Genomic DNA, 22713 nt, shown 5'->3' with positions numbered 1-22713 from the left:
GCTGGCAGTGATGCAAATGTGTCCCAAGCTATTTTTACTTTGATATGGTTAAGTTAAAAACCTCAAAATCATTGCTTGCTTATACAGTAATTGAGAGGAATAACACATGAAAGTCTACTCTGTCAGGTGAGATTTCCACAAATTGAATGACATCATGCTTTAACAATGCTAGAATGACAAATTAAAAAAAACGTTAGCAACATACACATCCATAAACATTGTTCTGAGGTTACCTGGAAATAGCCCAGGTAACTTCAGAACTTAGTATTGTTTCTTTCATTTAAATGGAGAGAACCTATTGTGTTTTACTTGAACAATTTTGACAACTACTAGGTAAATGATGAATTTGTAAAATATCTCTTATAAGAAAAGGGGAAAACATATACTTCTCTAATTAGTAAAGAAGATTAAACTATTCTTGAGAAATTCTTAATAATTGGATGAGGTATAGATCAGAAGTTCCCCATACTAAAAGATCTAATTGGGAAAAATCTAATTGGGAAAAATCTAATTGGGAAAATTGGCAAAAGATCTAATTGGGAAAAAAAAAATCTCTGGAATAACTTATTGGAGGTTGCAATGTAGAAAGTAATTTAATTCATGTTTCAGTTGATAGCATTTGTCATATTTCAAAGCATCTCATTAAATCATATAATACTGCATGAAATATGCTACTAGTTTTAGCCCACACCAAAGCAAATGTCCAATATAAATTTGGGATCCAGTGGTACTGTGACTGCAACACAAGCAAGGCTATAAACTGTTCTATGTATTCATAATAATCACACTTGAGAAAATGTGAAATAAAACCAGTAACACATAGACCAATCCCTTTTGCTTGCTGCTTATCTTTCAAAGCCCTGTATCAGCGTTCTGACTTAGTGCTTTCCCACATCAGTTTCACCTCACATTGTTCTAAATAGTTGAGTTTACCATTACAGGTAGTCCTCGACTTATGACCACAACTGGGATTGGAACTTCTGTCACTAAGTGATGCAGTCATTAAGTGAGTCACACCTGATTTTACAATCTTTTTTGCCATGGTCATTAAGCGAATCTGGCTCCCATTGACTTTGCTTGTCGGAAGCCCCCTGGAAAGGTTGCAAATGGCGATTATGGGACCCTGGGATGCTGCAACCATCTTAAATACATGTTGGTCGCCAAATGCCCGAATTTTGATCACGTGACCACTGGGATGCTGCGACGGTGAAGTGTGAGGACTGGCCTTAAGTCACTTTTCCCAGCACCGTTGTAACTTCAAATGGTTGTTAAATAGATGGCTCTAAGTCGAGGACTGTATTCACATCAAATAAGGAGAGTGGTAATAGTTCCACTCTACTTGGTTTTGATCAGGTCTTGCCTTCAATTCTAGACATCATGCATTTAAAGATTCAGAGAAATTAGAATAGGTTCAGAGAAAGGTGATGAAGTTGCAGGGAGCAGAAACAGCCCTACGAAGAGACCGAACGTGGGTGTGTATAGCCTTGAGAAAAGTTGACTGAGGGGGGATACAGTGGCATTCTTCAAATATCTGAGAGTGTCACACTGAAGGGTATGATCTCTCGAGTGCAGAACATGAAACAGATTTAAGTTACAGGAAGGCAGATTGTTTGAAAAAGCTTCCAGTTTGACAAGAACCAATTACCGAGAGGGGTCATGGGTTCCTTCTATTGGGTATATTTCAGTGAAGGTTAGATAGCAATCTGCCTGGAATGCCTTAATTTAAATTCCTGCCCTGAGCAGGGAGTTGGACTCATTGACCTAAATGGTCCCTTCCAATACCAGACTCCCCTCCCAACTTTTATTAAATATGGCAAAATTACAGTTCCCTAAAAGTATATAAAATTTAAAATGAAACATTTGATATTGCTAAAGCAGAAAATTTTCTTATACAAGTAGAGAACTTAACATGTGCTAATCTCACTTTAACATTTTTCTTTCAATGAAACTTGCAAATTGTTTTAAAATTTTATGGTGTAAGAGAGCAAGTGTGATGTGAATCAAACTACTGTTGGTCAATAGATCAGAGGCAGGTAATATGATTTCCTTCAGATGTTTTAGATTACAATTCCCATAATCCACTGCCAATAGCTTTGCTGGCTGAGACTGATGGCAACTGCAATCCACAACATGTAGAATGTGCCAGATTGCCTGTCAGGGATGGATAATTTCTAGTACAGTGCATGTTGGAAAAGTCTGAACGTCATTTAAGTGTCACAACATATTTTTGAGGATTATAGTTGCCAAAGAAAAAGACAACAATAAGCAACACAGTCAATCTTTATTGAAAACTGAAGTATTAATACATAACAATTCCTGTTACATAAACGTGCTTTTAAGAATTTAACTCTGAGCTCATCTACTCATTGGATTGTATAATAAAAATGAATTTTACACAACTGGCTCAGAATGGAATTGCCACTCCTATGTGTTGATGCAAAAGTTCAATGCAGATGTGATGCTTTAAACTTCTTCTGGAAGACAACATTGACCTAAACTTGGGAAAAAGTACCAATACAACTGTTTTAAGACAGTTTTTTAAAAAAAAAGTTATATAAAAAGGAAACCTGTGCCTATTTCATAACAACACTATTACTGGGGCCTCTTGCACTTCTGTTGCATGCACTCCCCTTTTCACCCCACAAGGGCAGCCAATAATAGCACTACAATAAAATCCCACTAACAAATCCATTCTACTAAAAACAAGTCTGTACAGCAGCAAGCTAAGTGAAGCTTCCACGGTTTGCTTGCTAAGTGCTCAAAAGTCGTATCAGTTGGAAAAAGTCACACAGATATTGATGACAGGGAATTGGAAGTCAAATTGTTCAGACTATCTAGGTATGTTAAATTGGCTCCTGATATTGGGATGCTCAAATATTTCCATGTCATTTTAGAAAGAGTGCCCATTCCATTTAAAATAGCTATCTCAGTATCTCATAAACACCAATAAAATGTCTTCAGTAGGCTGAAGAGACAGTTCAAGAATTCTGATAATACACTCCTCCCATTAGCTGTCCCTTGCTGTCTTTCAATCTCTACTGACTGGCATGACTGGCAGCTAGACCAAGAGAGAAATAGATGTTTAATATAAATGCAACTCCCTTGCCTGCACAGCTTTCTCCCTTTTATTATTATTCCACATGGATGGGACTGTTGGATATGTTGAGAAGGAATGACTACGCATAGCTGTTCCTCTATGTAAGTCAATAGGGAAGGCCAAGTGCAAACAAACTCTATGCACAGGTTAAAAAAAAAATCACAAAGTGACTTCTAGGTTTGGGGCTCAGTGTTTGCAGGCAGAGACAGAAAGGGAATTTGCTTAATTAGCAAACTACCTAATAGAGAATGCAATGCTGAGTTTCACTATCAAAAAATTAATTATCAATGCCTATTTTTTTTTTTTGCCCCAGAACAGACACCCACTGTTGGGTGTTTGCTTCATAGTATCAACACAACATTGCAATACAAACTAGTTGAAAATATTTTGCTTCCTGAATTTTAACTGTAACAAAATTAACTTAGCTTTATAACTCCATAACCAAGCAATAGGAATGCTCAGTAGAAACACACAGGAAAAGAAGTTTTTCCGAATAAATCCAAAATTCTCCACTGAAGTTAAAACTACTTTGTGATGGTCATGGAATATTACTATATGGAGCCTATGCCAAGTTTTAGTCATGACAGATTAAAAATTATGTTCTCACTGGGTTTGCATTTCAGGAATCCAAATAAAGGAAAAAACCACCTACTCTCCATTATTCCATCGTGGCATCAAGACACCTTTTGTGGTAACATATGAGCTTCTCAGAGTATTTCAATGTCTGTATATCAACAATAATATTTTGGTTATACATCTATCACCTCAATTAAAATGGGAGATTTAGTTTCTTGTCAGTTGGTTAGCATTAATACCACTGACTACATCTACAAGTTTCTTGGCCAAATATAAAGTATCTGTAGAATGTGACTATTTTGCTATTAAAAAAAAGAGACATAGAATATTGTGTTACCTACTTTGAGAACATCTCCTAAACAATGTTTTCAGTATTATTTAAAAACATAGACTTTGAAATTAAACTCAGATCTTTTGTTTTCTCTGTTATTGCTGTAATATGTTACTGTATTCCCTTCTAGAGGCTGCATTTGTTTGGAAGCAGCTTGATTGGAGCCTTGTCTCTGCTGCATTAACCCCCTTTAAAGCTTTCTGGGGAGTTTCAATGCAACCATATACTAAGAATTAGAGGCTTTACCTCACCCGCCCTCCCACACAGGGATTCTAAACAGGGAACTAACAGACAGAAGGAGAAAAAATTCCACAATATCCCCTGTCTAGTACATCCATTTGAAGTACAAACTTTCAGTTTCATATTCATGCTTTTTTTTTAATTATTTGCAACAATATACCAAGCTATATACATCCTCTCATCACTGTGCTTTTGGTTACTTTCCTACTGACGCTATTGGAGGTATGGAATTATCTCCAATAAAATGCCATTGCCCTATTCCCCCCTCCCCCAAATTAGGATTTCTGGAAGGTGCAGTAATTTTTGCAAGAAGTACTATTCCTCCGTTGCAGATGAATCCAATAACATAACTCAGAAAAAAGTGCTCAAAGTCAGATTACCTAAAGGCTGTTACTATCACTGTTTTTTTTAAAAAAAAAAAACCAACCAAGGAAGCATTTAGAAATCTGAAACTTGAGGAGAATAAATTACAATTTGTCTTCACCATTTACAAAGTGCTGCATTAGCTATAGACTTCAGGACATTTAAGTAAAGAGATTAGAGGCAGCAGTGCTTTTATTTATTTTCAACATGTTCCTGGAATATCTATATTTTCAAAACTCACATCTGATAATCTGGCAAGAAACATTTTACTTTAAAAGCCTGCTATACTGGCTAAGTGTCCATACTGAATAAGGAGCACTCTTCAGAACGATGACCAACCTCACAAATGGAATAGCTAAGCAGACCCAAATGGCAAGAGAGAAGGAATTTGCTTGTTCTATGGATACAGAACTTTCTAGGCTGCAATAAGTGCTCAAGATTAAAATGTAACAATACATATGATTATGTTGTGTCACTGGCATTTGGATAAAGGTATCATATAATGATCCAAAGAAAATACATCTTAAATACAAAAAGGAGTATGTTACTGTTTAAATGTCATAAAGGTCCTGTCCTCAAAGGGATTTGCGGCACAGAAGCCTCTTGCCCCAGGGAAAAAAGAATAGGATGGTAGTACTAAAATCAGTTTCCAAGCTACGTATAAGTAGTTGCAAAATCTGATTTAAAAACTGATCATCCCAAAATAAACCAAAGGGATGCTTAGTCTCACAATTAAAAAAACACCAACTTGCAAATATTTTACCGATACTATAAACTAATCTATAAATGTTAACTTTAAAAGGGAACATTTTAACCTTTGACTACACTATTTATTGCAGACAGGAAATACTGGGGAAAAATAATAATTGGTGCCAATTCAAAGAAAGCCCTTGATTGCTTTTAGCACTGAAATTAAAACCTAAAATAAAATTTTGAAAATCCCATAATAATTTTGGTACAGAAACTGGTTCCAAGACTAGCCCTATATCCCCACAGCGTTGAATGAGGTACTTCTACAAAGACTCAAAGCTGTAGGCAAGGAGTTCAGAAGTGGTTCACTGCAATGAAATACTGCATCTGTTTTCTTAATTCCAATTTTTCCAAATGTAATTTAGGAGGTAAAAAAGTATATGCCCAAGATTATGCCAAAAGAATATTATTACCAATGAGAATCTTTGTACTTGATCTTTCTAATTTAGTCCTACTTTTTATGAAAATGTATATCCTAACAATTACTTCCACACTTTGTTCATATCCATGCTGCAAGGAAAACAAGCCAATAAAACGTTTTAAATAGTTTGCTCCCCTTTAATATATCAAAAATGGACATTTTCTTCAGAATATGTTGAATTCTTTTCTATTGAAATATTGGTATGACTATGCTTTTACAAAAGCAAGCTGCTCAAACTTTTTAAATCTGGCCAAGATCAGTACATTTTTGTTGGGGGGGGGGGACCTGAACTTGAACAAAATTTTATTCTACCAGCAGTGTGGAAATCACTGACATCAATCATTTAAGACTGTTCTAGGAGGTAAACCATTATGTAGATGATTTTCCACCAAACATTCCAATGATGATTGATGCTTTAGACAGCAAGACTGTTAACCATGTTTTTCCTGTAATATGTTTTTGTCCTTGAGAATGTCTGTAATAACACTGAATCCAAAAAGTGGAAATGGAAAACTTATAAAATGATGAACGGTTCCTTTGTAAGATTTCTACAAAGTCATTTTCCAGTCACTGAACCAGAAAGAAAAATACCACCAAACTGTTCCTTCTTTACCTGGTACCTTAAAAGGTTAACACACTTGCTAACGTATATTGATGAAAAAAATCACTGTCACAATTCTATCTCTTTAAGACCCTGCATACATTACAACAGTGCATTAGTGATACAAATTGTAAAATACTTTTCGGCTCCTTTGGATTTTGCATATGACAGTTTTTGCATCAGTCACAGCAGGTAGGTTGAGCAAGCTTTGCGAGTTTTAGACATGCATTCAACTAGATATGAATCAATAAATTTATACTCCCTTTAATCATTATAATTAGCTAAAAATTGCAAGACAGTCCACAAAACAGGATTTGCTTTAAGACTAACTGCTGGAGTTCCAAGATGTAAGATATGCAGCACTGGGAAGTCTTCAGTGGAATTAGTGTTGAGCAAAGGATTGCAAGCATTCAGAAGAAACAAGTCCTGGTTGGAGGCATGAAGGCTTCAGCACCAACTTTTAAACCTCAGTTACTTGATTGCATATCTCCCATCTTCAAATCTGCATTCAAAAGAAGGGCAAAAAAGGAGCTAAGTAATATCTCAATACCAGTTAATGCTACCAGTTCTATCCTCCATTCCAAAGCACATACCACTCATTGACTGAACACAGAATTTACCTCTCTACTCAGGACTGTCATTCATCAAGAACAAGCAGCTTAAACATTTGTATTCTGCCGCAAGATTGTCTTATTATTCTGTCTCGTTGGCATTACCTTTCTGGATCGCTGTATTTTCACAAAAATGTTTATATGGCTGTTCCATCACAATAACCAAATACAAAATGCAAATCCTTCAATACTAAACATACCAGTTCAGCCAATCAGTAGTTATCCAAAGCATGTTTCAATTAGGGGAAGGATGGAGTTTTGTAGGGGATATTTTCAACAGTATATTTTCACAGTATTTCCTACTGTGCTATATTAACAAAAGAAGTAGAAATCACTCATAGCTAGTTCTATTTGTCACTACACAATATTTTAGGTTAAACTGAATTCGAAAATTTCTGTGTCAAATATCCAAGTAACTTAAAGCTCAAAATAAAATTATTTAACAGTGTAAATGAACACTGTCACTTACCCAAGTATGCCAACAACTTAATTTGTATAGAATGAAAAATTATGTGTTAATTCTCATTAAGGATTCAAGACTTTCACCAGAAAGATAAAGTCATGTGCAGAAAACATTATTTCCAACAAACAAGCTCACATTTATCATTCAAAGCTGGTATGTTCAAGAGAATTTCCTTTCAAAACTGTCAAAATCTTAGTCCAGCCTGACTTTTGACAGTCCTATGGTAGAGAAATCATTATGACTATAAATATACCAATACTTACACTGGGCAATGGTAATCACCACTGTGGGGGCACATAACTATAGGTTGGAGTTCCTGGAGCTCGATAAGTGGGCATTGTAACTGGGTGCGGGGCTACAGGAGTTGGGGAATGTGTTGTCAACAAGGTACCTGGGGAGGGAAAAATAGTTCTGCACTTAATTGCTTCATAATTACTGCTCTTCACTGTTTAGAAATAATTTGAAAGTCAGCATAGCCACCAGAATTTCTGTTGCAGAACTTAAAGAAATTACATTTGCAGACTCTGCAGTCCTGTTTTTTTTGCTTCCCTAGCACTTCATATCAGTTTTCCACAGTCTGTGTCTTCCAAATATTTTAGGACTGTAATTTATAGAATTCCCAACCAAAATGATTTTAAGGGCATGGCACAGAATATAATTCACTTCTTGCATTACCATGTGAAAGCTTCTCTCTGCAGTTTGACAGACAGCCAATAAATATTCTGCAAATCAGAATAATTAGTATACAATTGACTTGTGACTTGTGAGGCAGACTGTCACAGGATGACCTGCATTTTAAAATTTGTTTAATAGTCAAAAGGTTAATATTAGTTACAAGAATCAAGAATGTCATCTCTATGTCCTGAAGAGGTTATCTGTTTAACATTGGTTGCCTGAGAATTTATATGTTACCTGACTGGCCACACTAAGGGGTATCAAGTGCTCTACAATACCAATACCACCTCACAGACTGTGGGAATAAAAAAATTCACATACCTGCTGACATTGCCATTGTGGTCCCAGCCACCATTCCCATAGTGACACCATTTCCTCTGGGAGGTGGAATTGGTGCTGGATACATAGTTGCAGGCATTCCATTGGGCTGCACAACTGTAGTGTGATGGATTACGTGGGGTGGTGCTGCATATAAAGGTTGTGTGTAGTATGTGCCTTGCTGTTGAAAAAAATGATTGGTTTACTGAAATTCATTCCACTACTATTGGTATATATTTAAAGGCTACATGGTTTCAAGGAAATGCATTTTATTTATACACATCAGGTAAGAGTAGGGCCCTTCAAAAAAGGGGGGAAAAAAAGAACCGATTACTGTTCATCAGTAATAATGAGTTTTCAGTTCTCTCAAAACTATTCCTGATTAACTGAGCTGCTCAAGCAAGCTGGAATAATCAATCTGAAGTAATTGGGAAACACAAGTATAGTTGTACATTAACCAGAATTTCTGGCTGGTATCTCCAAACAAGCCAGAAACAAGAAGCCAACAACCATGCCGTTTTGGGGGGAGATCATCAACTGTAAGCCAGAATTCACTGCAATTCTGATTTATAATATATAAATATGATTAATGATTATACCCCCCCCAAAACCCACCAAGAATCTAGAAAACAGCATAGTTCCAGTTATATAATTAACACAAAGAACAAATCTACACTTTTTACCTGTGCATATGGATTCTGCTGTGGATAGGCACTTCGAACTGGGTATACTGCAGTTTGGTAAGGATTGGGCGATGAAGAATAAGGAGGCACTGTACCACTGGTGGGTGAGCAAGAGACTTTATATGGGGTGCCTGGTGTATAACCTATATTAAAAGATATCCAAATGTAAACTTAGTTTTGAGCTACTTCGGTTAAATTTTCTTAACTCTCATGCACATGTACTGTGTATACCATAACTCATATATGCTTCAAAAATTTGTAATATTCAGATTAATAAACAGTGAGAATTGGTATGATCCATTTCTTTCTAATTAAAAAAAGCAAAAAATGAAGGAAATTGCTGCCCAGCTCCAATTTATTTAAATTTATATGGCCACCCATCTCAACGTGAAAACTCTGCGCAGCTAACAACAGTTAAAAACACAGTATTACAACAACATCACAATATCAAATTGGCGGCCAAGGTTAAAAAACAAATCCACAACCATCAGTACAATCATCCTGCAGACTCAACCCCTGGTGATAGAACCTATATAAGCAGAAACAGAACGGTAAAATATGTGCAATGATCAAGACTAGTCAAGAAAGTATTCAGCTTCTAGAAATGCAAACTAATAAGCACAATGTAAAAAGTAATGCTTCCTATGTCATTTATTACTTTTATTTATTTAGTAATCAAATTTGTATGCTGCCTGACTCCCAATGACTCTGGGAGGTTCACAAAATGCACATATGTTAAGGCATAAAAAAATAAATACATTCTTGATTACTGCTACTGTAATAAATTCTGGATTATTGCCTCCAAGTTTACAACTATTACTTCTCTGATTCAGAAACTATACCAGTGCTGATGCAGTCTAAAACTGCATTTGTCTTTTTTGCAGTCAAATACCACTGCAGTCATATTCATTTTAAAATGAACTGCTATTCCAAGATTTTTTTACAAGCATTATCATCAAGCCAGGTATATCCCTATCCTATACCTATGCATCTGAGCTACTTTTTCCTAAGTGAAGAACTCTGCATTTGTTTCTATTACATTCTATTATTTCCAGCCCATTTTCTATCAAAATAGTTCTGATTTTTTTCCCTGTCTTCTGTGGTTATATTAGCTACTGAACCTAATTTTGTGTCACCTGCTAAGTTGATAACCATACTTTCTACCTCTTAATCCAACTTATTAATATAAATGTTGACAAGTACAAGAACTAGATTGGACCCTGTAGCATTTGCTCAGTACCTACTCCAATCTGACACAGAATTATTGAGGAACATTCTATGTTTTTCAAGTCAGTCATATATCCACTTGTCATACCTTACAGTTCACAATTAGCTTGTTAAACAGAATATCATAGGGTACTGTCAAATGCTTTGCTGAAACCAAGATATATCACGGCTACATTATTTACACAATCTATTAAAATTATCAGATCAATAACAGGGTTAATCTGACAAAACTTCTTCTTGCAAATCCCTTGTATTGTTTTCAAGATGCTTTAGATAATTTGCTTTATCATCTGTTCTCAATTTTTTCAGGTATCAGTATCAGACTGACTGACAGTAGTTCTGTAGATTCTGCTTTTTCAAGAATGACAACTTTTGCCTTCTTCTAGTCATCTATTTCAGCTGTTCTCCAGAAATTAATTTTATAAATGGGGTACTGTACTTTATAAACAAGTAATTTTAACTGGTAGTTATTAATATAACATTATTTTTGTCCTGAGACTCCACAAACGTATCTGCACTTATAAAAATCTTTCTCTCACACCCACAAACATCTATATACTGTTATGTACACAGGTGGAAATTTCCAGAATTAAGTTCACCTGTAGCTGGGTTGACAAGACTAGGAAGAGTGTATGCAGGTGTACTTTATCTACTCTTCCTCTTTGGGGTGACATGGTCTTCAATTTACAATTGTTTTCCATCAAATAATACAGTGTGACACTGATTTAACACCACAGTGGACGGTTCCATACCTTTATAGCATAACTGCGTGAGGATGCCAGTAAGCGAAACAGAACTCAATTCATGAGGTAGGTAGACCAGATACCTTAGTGTATGCTATTTCACTGAATGAACAGATACTTCCAGGAATACACAAACTTAGAGGAATATAGCTTGTACATCAACATATACAGGAAGAAAAATCTGTACTGCTTTGTTCCTGATAATGGCCAAACTCTGATCTCATGGGACAAACAAGAGGAGTGAAAAATTCCTGTTATTTCAGCCATTCCATTCAACCCCTAGGACCACCAGTAAAACCCATCCTTCCCAAGATGATTCTTCTCTGTTCTTTGTGGCAGTTGTAAACTTGTGCATCCTGCCAATCTGTGGCTGTCGTGTTAAGCCCAAGAAATGATGGTGAATATGCACTGGGGGCAAAATGGCTTCTTGGGAAGGATTAAAGTATCTGTGGTGGTTTGAAGGACTGTTTCTATGGAGATGAAGCCACAAGTGGGCTTTAGTTTGGCTTGCCACAATACGACATCCAGCTGCTTTGAAGGGGAACAGGGATATGATCTGGCTTTAAGTCCAATCCTTTTCCTGACTTCCTTGACTAAAAGGACCATTTTGTCAGAACTTAATACAATGCCCAGCACAAATTTCAACTCTATTGCTGCAGCATGAAAAATCTTACCTTTGAGAGTGTTTGAGGCATTCCATAATTGTAACAGAAAGACAGCTTATATAGCAAGGCACTCCATCCCTGGTCATAGGTTTGAACTGCTCTCCCCACATCATGAAAAAGGATGACTCTGAGCTTCTGAAAATGGACTATATGTTCCCATTATCAAAAATGTAGCCAAAAAGCTATTCTGAAGCCAATACCCATACCTATTATCTTTCCAAAAAATGATCAGGCATCCAAATCCCATTCACAAGCAGAGAGCTATTCCTCTGTGGGTTACTATGCTTTTCTAAAATACAAGATGGACAAATCTAACCAATGAAGGAATACCCAGCATGAACTAATAGTAGGAAATTTTCCTGTTGCCTTTGTGTTTGACATTTTCAGACAGAGAGGTCCTTCAAGAAAGATTTGGCTACTTAGTGTTTACGTGTCACTCGTTCTACCATAGATGGCAACATATATTCTCTTCTGCTTCAGTATGTGAAATAACTTAAAATTTAAATTACTGAATTCTGCAGTACTACCATATACCTGTTTGGAATGTTGGATTTGCTGCAGGATATATGTTAGGAGAATAAGCAGGAGCAGCAGCTGCATAGCCCATTGGGAACCCAGCTGAAAGGAATAGTTGAAAATTATTTTCAGATTTATCAACATTCTACTTGTACTGTCATGCAGCAAAATTAATACTAATAAAATAATTTAAGTAAATATAATCTCAATCTATAACATGAGGCAATATTTTGCCATATAAAGTATATTATTTAAATGCCTGAACTATTTATTTATTTAATTAGCCACATCAACACTTTTCAAAAACAGCCTTGCTCAACTTGGATGCCCTCCATAGCTGTGGTTTGCAACTCAGAATTCCCAACAACAGCTATGCCAAGGAGTTCTGGGAACTGGTCCACACATCTGGTGGGAATCCAGGTTGGGGAAACCTGGTCAAAAATCTCCTTTTAACTTCTGTGCAAAAACCTACAGTTCATGTCCTAATTTTTCTGGCTGCAGAATGGAATATAGCATCAGCACTTTACATTTTCCATACCAAGCAGCATAGGTACACGTAATTAGAACTCCTGTTTTAAATTTCTATACCCTTATGTAAAAAGGAAAAAAATTGATGGCACAGTCCTAAGTCAATACCTTCTTAAAAGCTACTCAGCCTTCTTCAACACAGAACTCTCCAGATATGCTTGGAATTCTGGGAACTTAGTGCCAATACATCTTGAGGCTACCATATTGGAGAAGACTGTAGTAATTATTCATACAAACTGGATTCATAACTGAGATAATCATAGCATCTGGTCTGATAAATAGGAACCATAGCAGCAGTATGTTTTATGAGATTCAGTTACATACCTGGATACCCAATTCCTTTGGCATTTGCATAGGGAACCCCAGAAGATCCAGGACTATAAACAGGATTCATGATTTCAATAACTGAAGGGGAAAAGTCAGTCTGTTAGTAAATTATAATGCTTTAACAGTATGAATTCATTAAATCTGCTATCTTCGTTACCCTTCTCTACTATGAATATGGGAATACGGCAAAGCACATCTTTAAAAAAGATCTCTTTATGACAAACCTATTAGTTGAACTGATTATATATTATAAAAAGCAGCATACCTAAGTTAGTAGTGCATCACATATTCACAACTAAATGAGATTTGGTTCTATTTGGAAAAAAAAAAGTTTTTCTCAGAGTGGCATTTATATATTGTATCAAGTAGATTAATTGACAATATCTCTAACAATGCAATTCTGAGACTGACAGTTATTCAATCTTAGATTTCACCAGGGCTTACTCTCTGATGAGTACCTTAGATATAGGGTGAGTTATAGATATCTGGGCTCCACAGGGCTTTAGATTTGAAAACAAAAAAGGGCCTTACTGGACAAACATGCAGCACCTCTCTGCAACTCCATAAAGCAAACATCTGTTCTTGTGATTGTGCTTCAGCTGTGGAGGGCAGCCATCCAATTGTACAAAAAGATGCAAATGCTTCATAAGTTCCAGAAAGGTGGTGTGTGAACTCCAAGCATGCTCCAAAGCACCTTTCTGCATCTGAGTCCAAAGTGCTGAACTTTATTAAATATCTTAATAAAATAGTACACTTAAAATTGCAAACAAAAGTGATATCTACAAGTACATTTTACATCAATGAGTAAGCAATTTCTGTAATCCATAAGATTACAGTTGCTATAAAATACTTTTTAGGAATATGATTATGGAAATTCAACTATTAGCCATGAACCAGTTGTAAGACACAGGAAAACAGATGTGCTCACATACATATATCCATGTAACGAAATTTGAAATGAAACTATAGCATGTGTTAATGAAATATTTACAGTTATATCAAAAAGGCCAGTTGGATTTAGTTATCATGGAACAAATTTTATTACATAATTCAAAGCATACTATATGTAAAAGACATGAAAATAGCATTCCATAATATTTTATACTCTGCACTTCAGAAGAATAATTGTCTGTAAATAACAATATTACAATCCTAAAACTTCTGTTCCACTTGCAGCTTTCTGCTCTTCAGTTAGAGCAGAATGTTGCATTTCTCAGTTATGCTAATCTCCCACACATAAAGAGGGAGATTTCTATCCACCCTTTGATTTCAACAAGAAGCTGTGCTATTAAATTTAAAAAAACTCTATAACAATAAAGTTCAAACTATTTAATGTGCATTAAACGTTTATTACAGTAATAAACAGATAACCATCTTTTAATTTTTGTGACTACAAATTTGCTCAGAGGAATTCAGCAAAAGCAGTCTGGAGAAGTACATAGAGCCAGACTTGAAAGCTTAGAATATAGTTATAAACAATTAGTCAGGAATTCCACTGTAATGCAACTTAATTTATACACATGATTAATATTGCAGCCTGAAGATTTCCTGAAGATCCATTTACGTTCATATTATCAATGTGACATTCAGATGAATCCATAAACTTTACTAATAAATCAGAATGATCTAAGAACCACTGATGGCCTTAACCTGCATCTAATTCCCCTTTATTTGTTATGAGAAACATTTCTAGTACTTCACCAATATGGCAGCAACATGAATTATGAAATGCAGTTATATTAAATTATCAACAGGTTTTAATTTTTTTAAAAAAAATATTCCAGCTTCCCTTTTGAAGTAGATTCATACTATTTAATGGGGAAAAGCCCTACTGATCATCACACCTACCCCTACTGCCCGCCAAACCAAGTTGACATTTAGAATAGGCCAAAGATAACTTCCAGTGCCAAAGGACAGGTAGCTCTATAGTGGTACAGATAGGTTGCCAAAAAATCCCTTCCTTCATCAACAGGTTTAGGATATATTAGTCAATCACAGCACTGAATTAGCCCTACAAAATTAATCATAACTAGGACAACTAATGCTGAATCAGTGAACTACAGTATGTCTGACTGGCCAGACTGCATTAGCAGAAGTTTCCACATAGTTTTCAAAGACAATCCTGGTTAGACTAATTTTGATGCAACTAATGTGTGCTTGACAGAGACTAAGTATGTTTTCTGTAGCTGAAGTTTTAGCTGGCAAATAACTTCAAATTTCACTGCATTTAGAAACAGAGCTCTAAACATTTGTTCAAGAATTCTGTAGCTTTCCAGACAACTACCATCAGCATACAATTCTACTAAAAGCATTCAGGTAACTTGTCCCTGCCAATTTATTTAACTAGAAACAGGGTTATACAAAACATTCAAAAGAGGTGCTTTGCAAAATAAGTTGACATGAGTGAAGCACACCCCTTCTTGAAACATTAAAGCAGCTACATTCTCAGCTCAACTGCTTCAAAAGCTTTCCAAACTGATTGCCGTAACATGACACAGTTGCTTCAAAGCAATTGCTCCAATCATTCCAGAGAATATGGCTTCTTTAACCTTTTTGAGAAGGGATGCTCAGCTTATGTCCATGGACACTCTGGGGGCACTACTTTCAAATGCTTTACACAGTCCTACTATAAACTATATAGGCCAAGATAGAACCCTGCAGAAACCTGCATGCCAGAGACTACAGAGTGGATAAAAACCCCCCAAATATAGGTAGTCCTCACTTAATGACCAATCGCTTAACAACTGTTCAAAGCAATGACAGCCTTGGAAAGGGTGCTTTATGGCCCATAAAGCACTTCCGGACACTGTGAAACGTTGCACTAACCTCCTGCGATCACATGACTGCATTTCGGGCACTCAGCAACCGGCTTGCATTTACAACCGGTTGCCAAGTGCCCCGCAATCATGTGATTGCCATTTGCAATCTTGTCTGCTGGCTTCCCCAGAACATCAGTGGGGAAGCTGGCAGGGAAGGTTGCAAGTGTGGGGTGGGAGAGGATGGAAGGGAGGGAAACCCTGCATGGAGCCCTAAGAACAAAGCTCAGATCCTGAAGATTTCTGCTTTGTTCCTCCAGCCCCACCAAGGATTTCTCCTCTGTGCACAAAGGGGAGGAGAAACCCTTCGGCAGGCTGAAGGAACGAAAGAGAGATCTTCTGAGCTTTGTTCCTTCAGCCTACCGAAGGGTTTCCCCTCCCCTCCTGTGCAGAGGGGAGGGGAAACCCTTCAGCAGGCAGCTCTTTTGCTCTGTCCGCTTAACGACCTGGGAGATTGCTTAATGACCACAACCGGGATTGCAGTCATTTGAAGCAAATATTTGTAGCTCAGGGTTGAACTGTGGAGTCCTTGGTGCTCTCTGAGCCTTGTTGTTTTCTTGCAGACGTGTTGGCCCCTACCAACACAAGCAGGGCAAGCCACAGTATATAAACTGAGAGCAAGGCCCACTCCCTCTTTGCCCTGAAGATGTTGCCTAGTCTGGCAATGAAACGTCTGCAAGAAAACAACAAGGCTCAGAGAGCACCAAGGACTCCACATTGCAGTCATTGACTGAAGTAGTCACATGGGTGTCCCACTTAACAACAAATTCACCCAACAACTGAGATTCTGGTCCCAATTGTGGTTGTTAATTGAGGACCTGTATTATCTTCTGTTCTGTGCCCCTCAAGTCCCACTCATTCAAGGGTTTAACATGACAAATAGCTTTAAGCTGCCAAGCCATGAGAATACAGTTGCACTGCAGTCACCCACAGTCCAATCTCTGGTAGATGCACTCTCTGGTATAGTTTTTACCACAAGAGCTTTTAAAACTAAGTCACCCTGTTATTCACACTTATTTAAGTATATAAAAAATAATTCAGGTCTGCTGCATTGTAGCTACAACTGAAACCAACTGTAGTCATTTTTCTTCAATGTGTGTAGAACCGAGGTTGAAGAATACAGCAGGAATCTTATTTCATAGGATATTAGTAATATTGTTTCCAGCCCTAATATTTATTTAAGTAGAACAGTGTCCATGCTTTGAAACTAAACTAAACAACTGTGACATTCCTAGTTTACAGAATTCTATGCAAGTATTTTACTTCCACAATTGTAATGACAGCTACCAGAAAATGAGTATTTTATGTGTGGGCTCATGGATCTTTCCAATTTGATGATTTAAGCACAAGATTAGAAAACAAGCTTCAGGATAAAAAATACATATTACCTGTTGTAAAGTTACGCAGGATAAAGTGAACTGAGATATAGATATGAGATGTAGATATACGTGTGCATTTTAAAACATACTCATTTCAGGCTGAAGGTTGACATACAATCCATTGAAGACACTGGTTCATGATTTATGGAGCTTTACCATACATGCTTATTTGCAAGGTTCTATCTCAGCAGGCAAAAAGACATTGCTATCAACTTCTTAAATATTGCAACCATATTTAATCACCTCTTAAATCTTTGCAAAATCTACAGTCAGGACCAGAAATATTGGAGCAAGGATAACTGTTTTGGCATTTGGCCTCTGTACACCACCACACTGAAGTTGAAAGGAAACACACCCAGACGGGAGCGAAATCAGGACTTTCAGCTGTCATTCAAGGGGTTTGACAAAAGTGGAGCGCTAACCATTCAGGAAGTACAGCCAGTGGCATACACACACACCCATCATTGGTGGCTCATAAGTAATGGAGCAAACCAACATCATTACAAACATAAGGATCACCTTTAATACCTGGATGAAAATCCTTTCCAGTCAATGACTGCCTGAAGTCTGGAACCCACGGACATGACCAAATGCTGAGTTTCCTCCCTTGAGATGCTTTGCCAGGCCTTTACTGCAGCTGCCTTCAGCTGCTGCTTGTCTGTGGGTCTTTCTGCCTTCAGTCTTGTCTTAAGTGAAAAGCATGCTCTATTGGGTTGAGATCAGGTGACTGACTTGGCCATTGAAGAACATCCCACTTCTTTGCCTTGAGAAACTCTTGGGTAGCTTTTGCTATATGTTTTGGGTCATTATCCATCTGCAATATGAAGCAGCATCCTAGCAGTTTGGCAGCATGTGGCTGCATCTGAGCAGAAAGTATAGCCCTATACACTTCAGAATTCATCCTGCTAGTTTGATCCACAGTTAGGTCATCAATGAACACCAGTGACCCAGTTCCATTGGCAGCCATACGTGCCCATGCCATAACACTGCCTCTACCATGTTTGACAGATGATGTGGTATGCTTTGGATCATGAGCTGTTCCCTTCCTTCTCCATACTTTTCTCTTCCCATCATTCTGGTGCAAGTTAATCTTGGTTTCATCAATCCAAAGAATCTTATTCCAGAACTGGGCAGGCTTTTTTAGGTGTTTGCTGGTGAAGTCTAATCTGGCCTTTCTGTTCTTGAGCAGTACCAGTGGTTTACACCTTGTTGTGAAGCCTCTGTATTTACATTCATAAAGCCGTCTCTTGACTGCAGATGTTGACAATGACATGCCTACCTCCTCAAGAGCGTTCTTGATCTGGCTAGATGTTGTAAAAGGGTTCCTCTTCACCATGGGCAGAATTCTGTGGTCATCCACATTAGTTGTCTTCCGTGGTCTTCCAGGCCTTTTGCTGTTGCTGAGCTTGCCAGTTAATTCCTTCTTTTTCAGGATGTTCCAAACTGTCGTATTGGCCACTCCCAATGTTTTTGCTATCTCTGATGGGTTTATTTTGTTTTCTCAGCCTAACGATGGCCTCCTTTACTCGCATGGACACCTCTTTGGACTTCATGTTGAGAGTTCCAGTGAACAGCTACCAAATGCAAATGTAACACTCAGAACCAACTCCAGGCCTTTTATCTGCTTGATTGGTCATGGAGTACCCAGGAAACAGGCCACACCTGGCCATGCAGCTGCTTGTCAGCAATTCGTTCCATTACTTATGAGCCACCAACGATGGGTGTGTGTGTATGCCACTGGCTGTACTTCCTGAATGGTTAGCGCTCCACTTTTGTCAAACCCCTTGAATGACAGCTGAAAGTCCTGATTTCGCTCCCATCTGGCTGTGTTTCCTTTCAACTTTAATGTGGTGGTATACAGAGGCCAAATGCCAAAACAGTTATCCTTGCTCCAATATTTCTGGTCCTGACTGTAGATTTTGCAAAGATTTAAGAGGTGATTAAATATGGTTGCAATATTTAAGAAGTTGACAGCAATGTCTTTTTGCCTGCTGAGATAGAACCTTGCAAATAAGCATGTATGGTAAAGCTCCATAAATCATGAACCAGTGTCTTCAATGGATTGTATGTCAACCTTCAGCCTGAAATGAGTATGTTTTAAAACATACTCAAAGTCAATATGGGTATGTTAGTCAATAGTCATAAAATACTCAATTTAAAGAACAAAAGGCATTTGACTAAGTTCTAACAGCAAGTCAAATGTTAACACATAAACATTATTTTAAAACTAAAATATTATGAGAACACTTTGTTAAAACGGCTTGTCTCCCTGTAAGATAAGATATTAGGATGACATCTGTACTCGCATGGACACCTCTTTGGACCTCATGTTGAGAGTTCCAGTGAACAGCTACCAAATGCAAATGTAACACACACTCTTCGAGAGAGAGAGGGAGGAAGAGAGAGAGAGAGAAAGTCTAGATGACTGTTCTATTGGCCATAAAATCAGAGAAGATTTTTCTGCTAAAAATAAGAGATATAAGCTTCTAGATTACATGAATCTAGAAACTTCCCCATACAGAGAAACTTCCCCCTATGGATCCTGCACTTATTTTGGGAAAAAACTGAACAGTGGTTTTTCAAATAAACCTATTTTACTCCCAACATCAAACACACAGATGATAATTTCATTATTGATGAAATATCTTTTATCAAATAGAAGGTCCTTTCACAAGGAAGCTAAGATTTTAAAAAATCTTACTCACAAGAACCATTCTCCTTAGTTGGTCCCTTCCAGATTAAGTATATGAATGCTTTAGTTTGGAAGCAGCAAAATATCCAGCATCCAATATTAGATACATAGATGCCATCTGTTGCAGCCTATGCTACCTAAGTATGTGATTCTTCATTTTTTTAAGGTGAAAAATAAAGCTGAAAACAAAACTCAAATGTTTTGTAGTAATCAATCAAAAGTATATTATTTAGACAGTCCCACAGAATTATGAACTCACAGGTTACTTGAAGTTTAATTTTGTAAAGATCAAATTCTTCTGTAGGTTACATCAATGTGTAATGCTACCAATGATCTTACATAAATACTTTAAATGAGTAAAACTTTACCTTAAAAGCATTTCATATGAATTATATTAATAGACTTCAAAGTGGGGAGTATTTGTTAGGAAAAAAATGAACTCCCTCCCCTTGAATTTTTTCTATCTCTATGCTCTCAAGTCTTTAACTGGAAGTGAATGTACAAACAACTAAAAAAGACATGGTCTTAGCAAGTCATTTTATTTTCCTAACAAAAATAAGAGAATTAATACATAAGGCTATAAAAATGATTTACATTTGTAAGGCATTATGTTTATTCAGGAACTAATTCCCTGGAGGGGAAAATTAACTTGATTTTTAAAAAATAATTGAGATAATTTTCCCCTCCAAGGAGAGGACACTATTCAGCTGATTTGATGCCATAATCTAAAGTCTACAAGAATTTCCACTCCTCCACTTACAGAGCAGGACACAAAACAAATAACACTCATAGCATTGCCCAGGTTCTTACTACTACTGGCTGTATTCATACAACACACTGAACCAGTGTGTCAACTACTTCTTTTGCCTGACACACTGTGTGAACTCAATCAATATTGAATGTTTATACTTCAATTGGTCAAGCAACTGGATGAAAAAACCATGGGTATGTCTGCTATAGAAGTAGAGTCACTGTTGATTTTAAATCCTAACAACTGCCAGTAGCTTAATATTAGTATTAGTATTAAAACAACTCAAACATCAGACACATAACTCAGTTTATCAGCTCATAAAGTATTTTGATAGTGAACTAGAATGATAAATGACAACAATCTACAGCAATCCAATCAAAATTACTTATACATTCTTCACTTTACAAATACCTATGGATGAAGCTGGATAAAGAAATGAAATATATATATATTCGATCACTGTTTCACAACGAAATCAATGACAATAATTGATTTCACATTACAACTTGCTCACTATTTTAATTTTGAATAAAGATCTAATTTAGGACTAAACTAGTAAAACTTCAGTTTTCAAACTTCATTTTCAGAAAGATGCATTTTTCTTCCTGGAAGTCATTCAAATATACAACCAGAATATATCCAAATTCTGGGTAAGAAAACTAGAAATAAAATATGCAGAGACCACATTTAAGAAACGTACCTTATTCAGCTCAGCTCAGACCACGCTTGCACTGATTATAAACTAGTTCAAAAAGGCCATATACAAAAATGCCAGAACTCTAAGACAGATCAGAGCAGAAGCACCTACACCTCTAGCATCCTCTCCAAACATATAAGAGTATAATTGTCTCTCAACAAATATCTTGAATACAAATCTGTTTTAATTCTTATGTAAATTTTTGTCTAGATTGAAATCCAGATTAGATTCCACTGCCCCCAATAATCGAAGCTAACTAATCGAGATTTATTATACATCCAAGTAACTGTTCGGCTGCCTCACTTCCCAGCTTGGTATCAAAATACCCTCCAAAAAACCTTTAGCAACGGCCTCTGGAAAAGGAAAGAACAGCGAGGTCAATCCACAGTTTTTGCAAGCATCGCCCTGCAAACCCAAAATGAAATGCAGAGCGGGGAGGCCAAGAAACACGAAGTGCCTCAGAACGGACAAGAGCGCAGAGGTGCCCACAAACGCGAGGTCTGCCGCCGAGGCCTCAAGCTCGGCCAAGCATCCCACGCCGGGGCCTTGTGAGGAGACTGCAACGCCGAAGAGCGAGAAGGCCGGGAGCAGGGGAGGAACTCCCCAGGCCGACTTTCGCTCGCGGTGGCCCCATCGGCAACGGTAGCCACAGGGAGCCAGCTTGAAAACGACCCACAACCCCCTCCCCTCCGGCAGCGGTTGAGGAAGAGGGGAGAGGAGAGGAGGGGAGGGGCCGAGGTGGCGCTCCCTCACTCACCGAACAGCAGCGCTTGGTCGCGGCGGCCCCTGCCCGGCTGTCGCTCTCTCGCTCTCGGGGCCTGAGGCGGGAGGGGGCCAAGCCTGGGCGAGGGCTACTGCCGCCGAAAGCTGCCGCAAGAACCAATCCCCCCCGACCGTGCCTCGCCGTCTCGTTCTCCTTCTCTCTTCTCCGGAGAACTGCGCAGCAACCCAGCGGCCCAGAACGTCACATCCGCTCGTCGGCTGTGTGCAGAGGACGGACGACGGCCGCACACGTCTGAAGCCCCCAAAGGCGAGGCAAGAACTGTTGTCACGTGCAGAGGGAGAGGGGGGAACGAGAGAGAGAGCGAGATGCGGCTGCCCTAGTCATGTGGCCAGAGTGGCTTTGGCACCTTCATCGTTGGTTAAGAATGGAAGCAGCGTCGTCTTTTTTTTTTTAACAAAACAGAGCAAAAGAACTCCGTATTTAGAGAGTCAGAGTTGCTCCTGTGTAGCAATTTAGACT

At 37.8% G+C, this 22713-nt stretch overlaps 1 protein-coding gene across 1 annotated transcript; it reads right to left on the bottom strand.

Annotated features, from left to right (window-relative positions):
• Window positions 1-2262: 2262 nt before the first annotated feature.
• FAM168B (family with sequence similarity 168 member B) lies at window positions 2263-22480 on the bottom strand. Its single transcript, XM_063306950.1, has 7 exons — window positions 22228-22480; window positions 13133-13213; window positions 12299-12382; window positions 9130-9272; window positions 8450-8627; window positions 7717-7844; window positions 2263-6881 (listed from the first exon to the last, which is right to left on the bottom strand). Exons 2-6 carry the CDS (start codon window positions 13200-13202, stop codon window positions 7732-7734), a joined length of 588 nt encoding a protein of 195 aa, XP_063163020.1. The 5' UTR covers window positions 13203-13213; window positions 22228-22480; the 3' UTR covers window positions 2263-6881; window positions 7717-7731.
• Window positions 22481-22713: the final 233 nt, after the last annotated feature.

This window comes from Candoia aspera, chromosome 6 (assembly GCF_035149785.1).
Source record: "Candoia aspera isolate rCanAsp1 chromosome 6, rCanAsp1.hap2, whole genome shotgun sequence".
NCBI classification, from domain to species: domain Eukaryota; kingdom Metazoa; phylum Chordata; class Lepidosauria; order Squamata; family Boidae; genus Candoia; species Candoia aspera.
The sequence above is the reverse complement of the archived record's forward strand: the minus strand, read 5'-3'. Positions and strand labels throughout refer to the sequence as shown.

Bases quoted from the DNA above. Each gene is read 5' to 3' on its own strand.
- FAM168B (XM_063306950.1), bottom strand. From the start codon at position 13,202: ATGAATCCTGTTTATAGTCCTGGATCTTCTGGGGTTCCCTATGCAAAT. The intron at 9,273-12,298 runs GTATATGGTAGT...CTTTTAATATAG, and splicing joins AAATCCAACATTCCAAACAG to GTTATACACCAGGCACCCCA. The intron at 8,628-9,129 runs GTAAAAAGTGTA...TTTTTTCAACAG, and splicing joins AGCAGAATCCATATGCACAG to CAAGGCACATACTACACACA.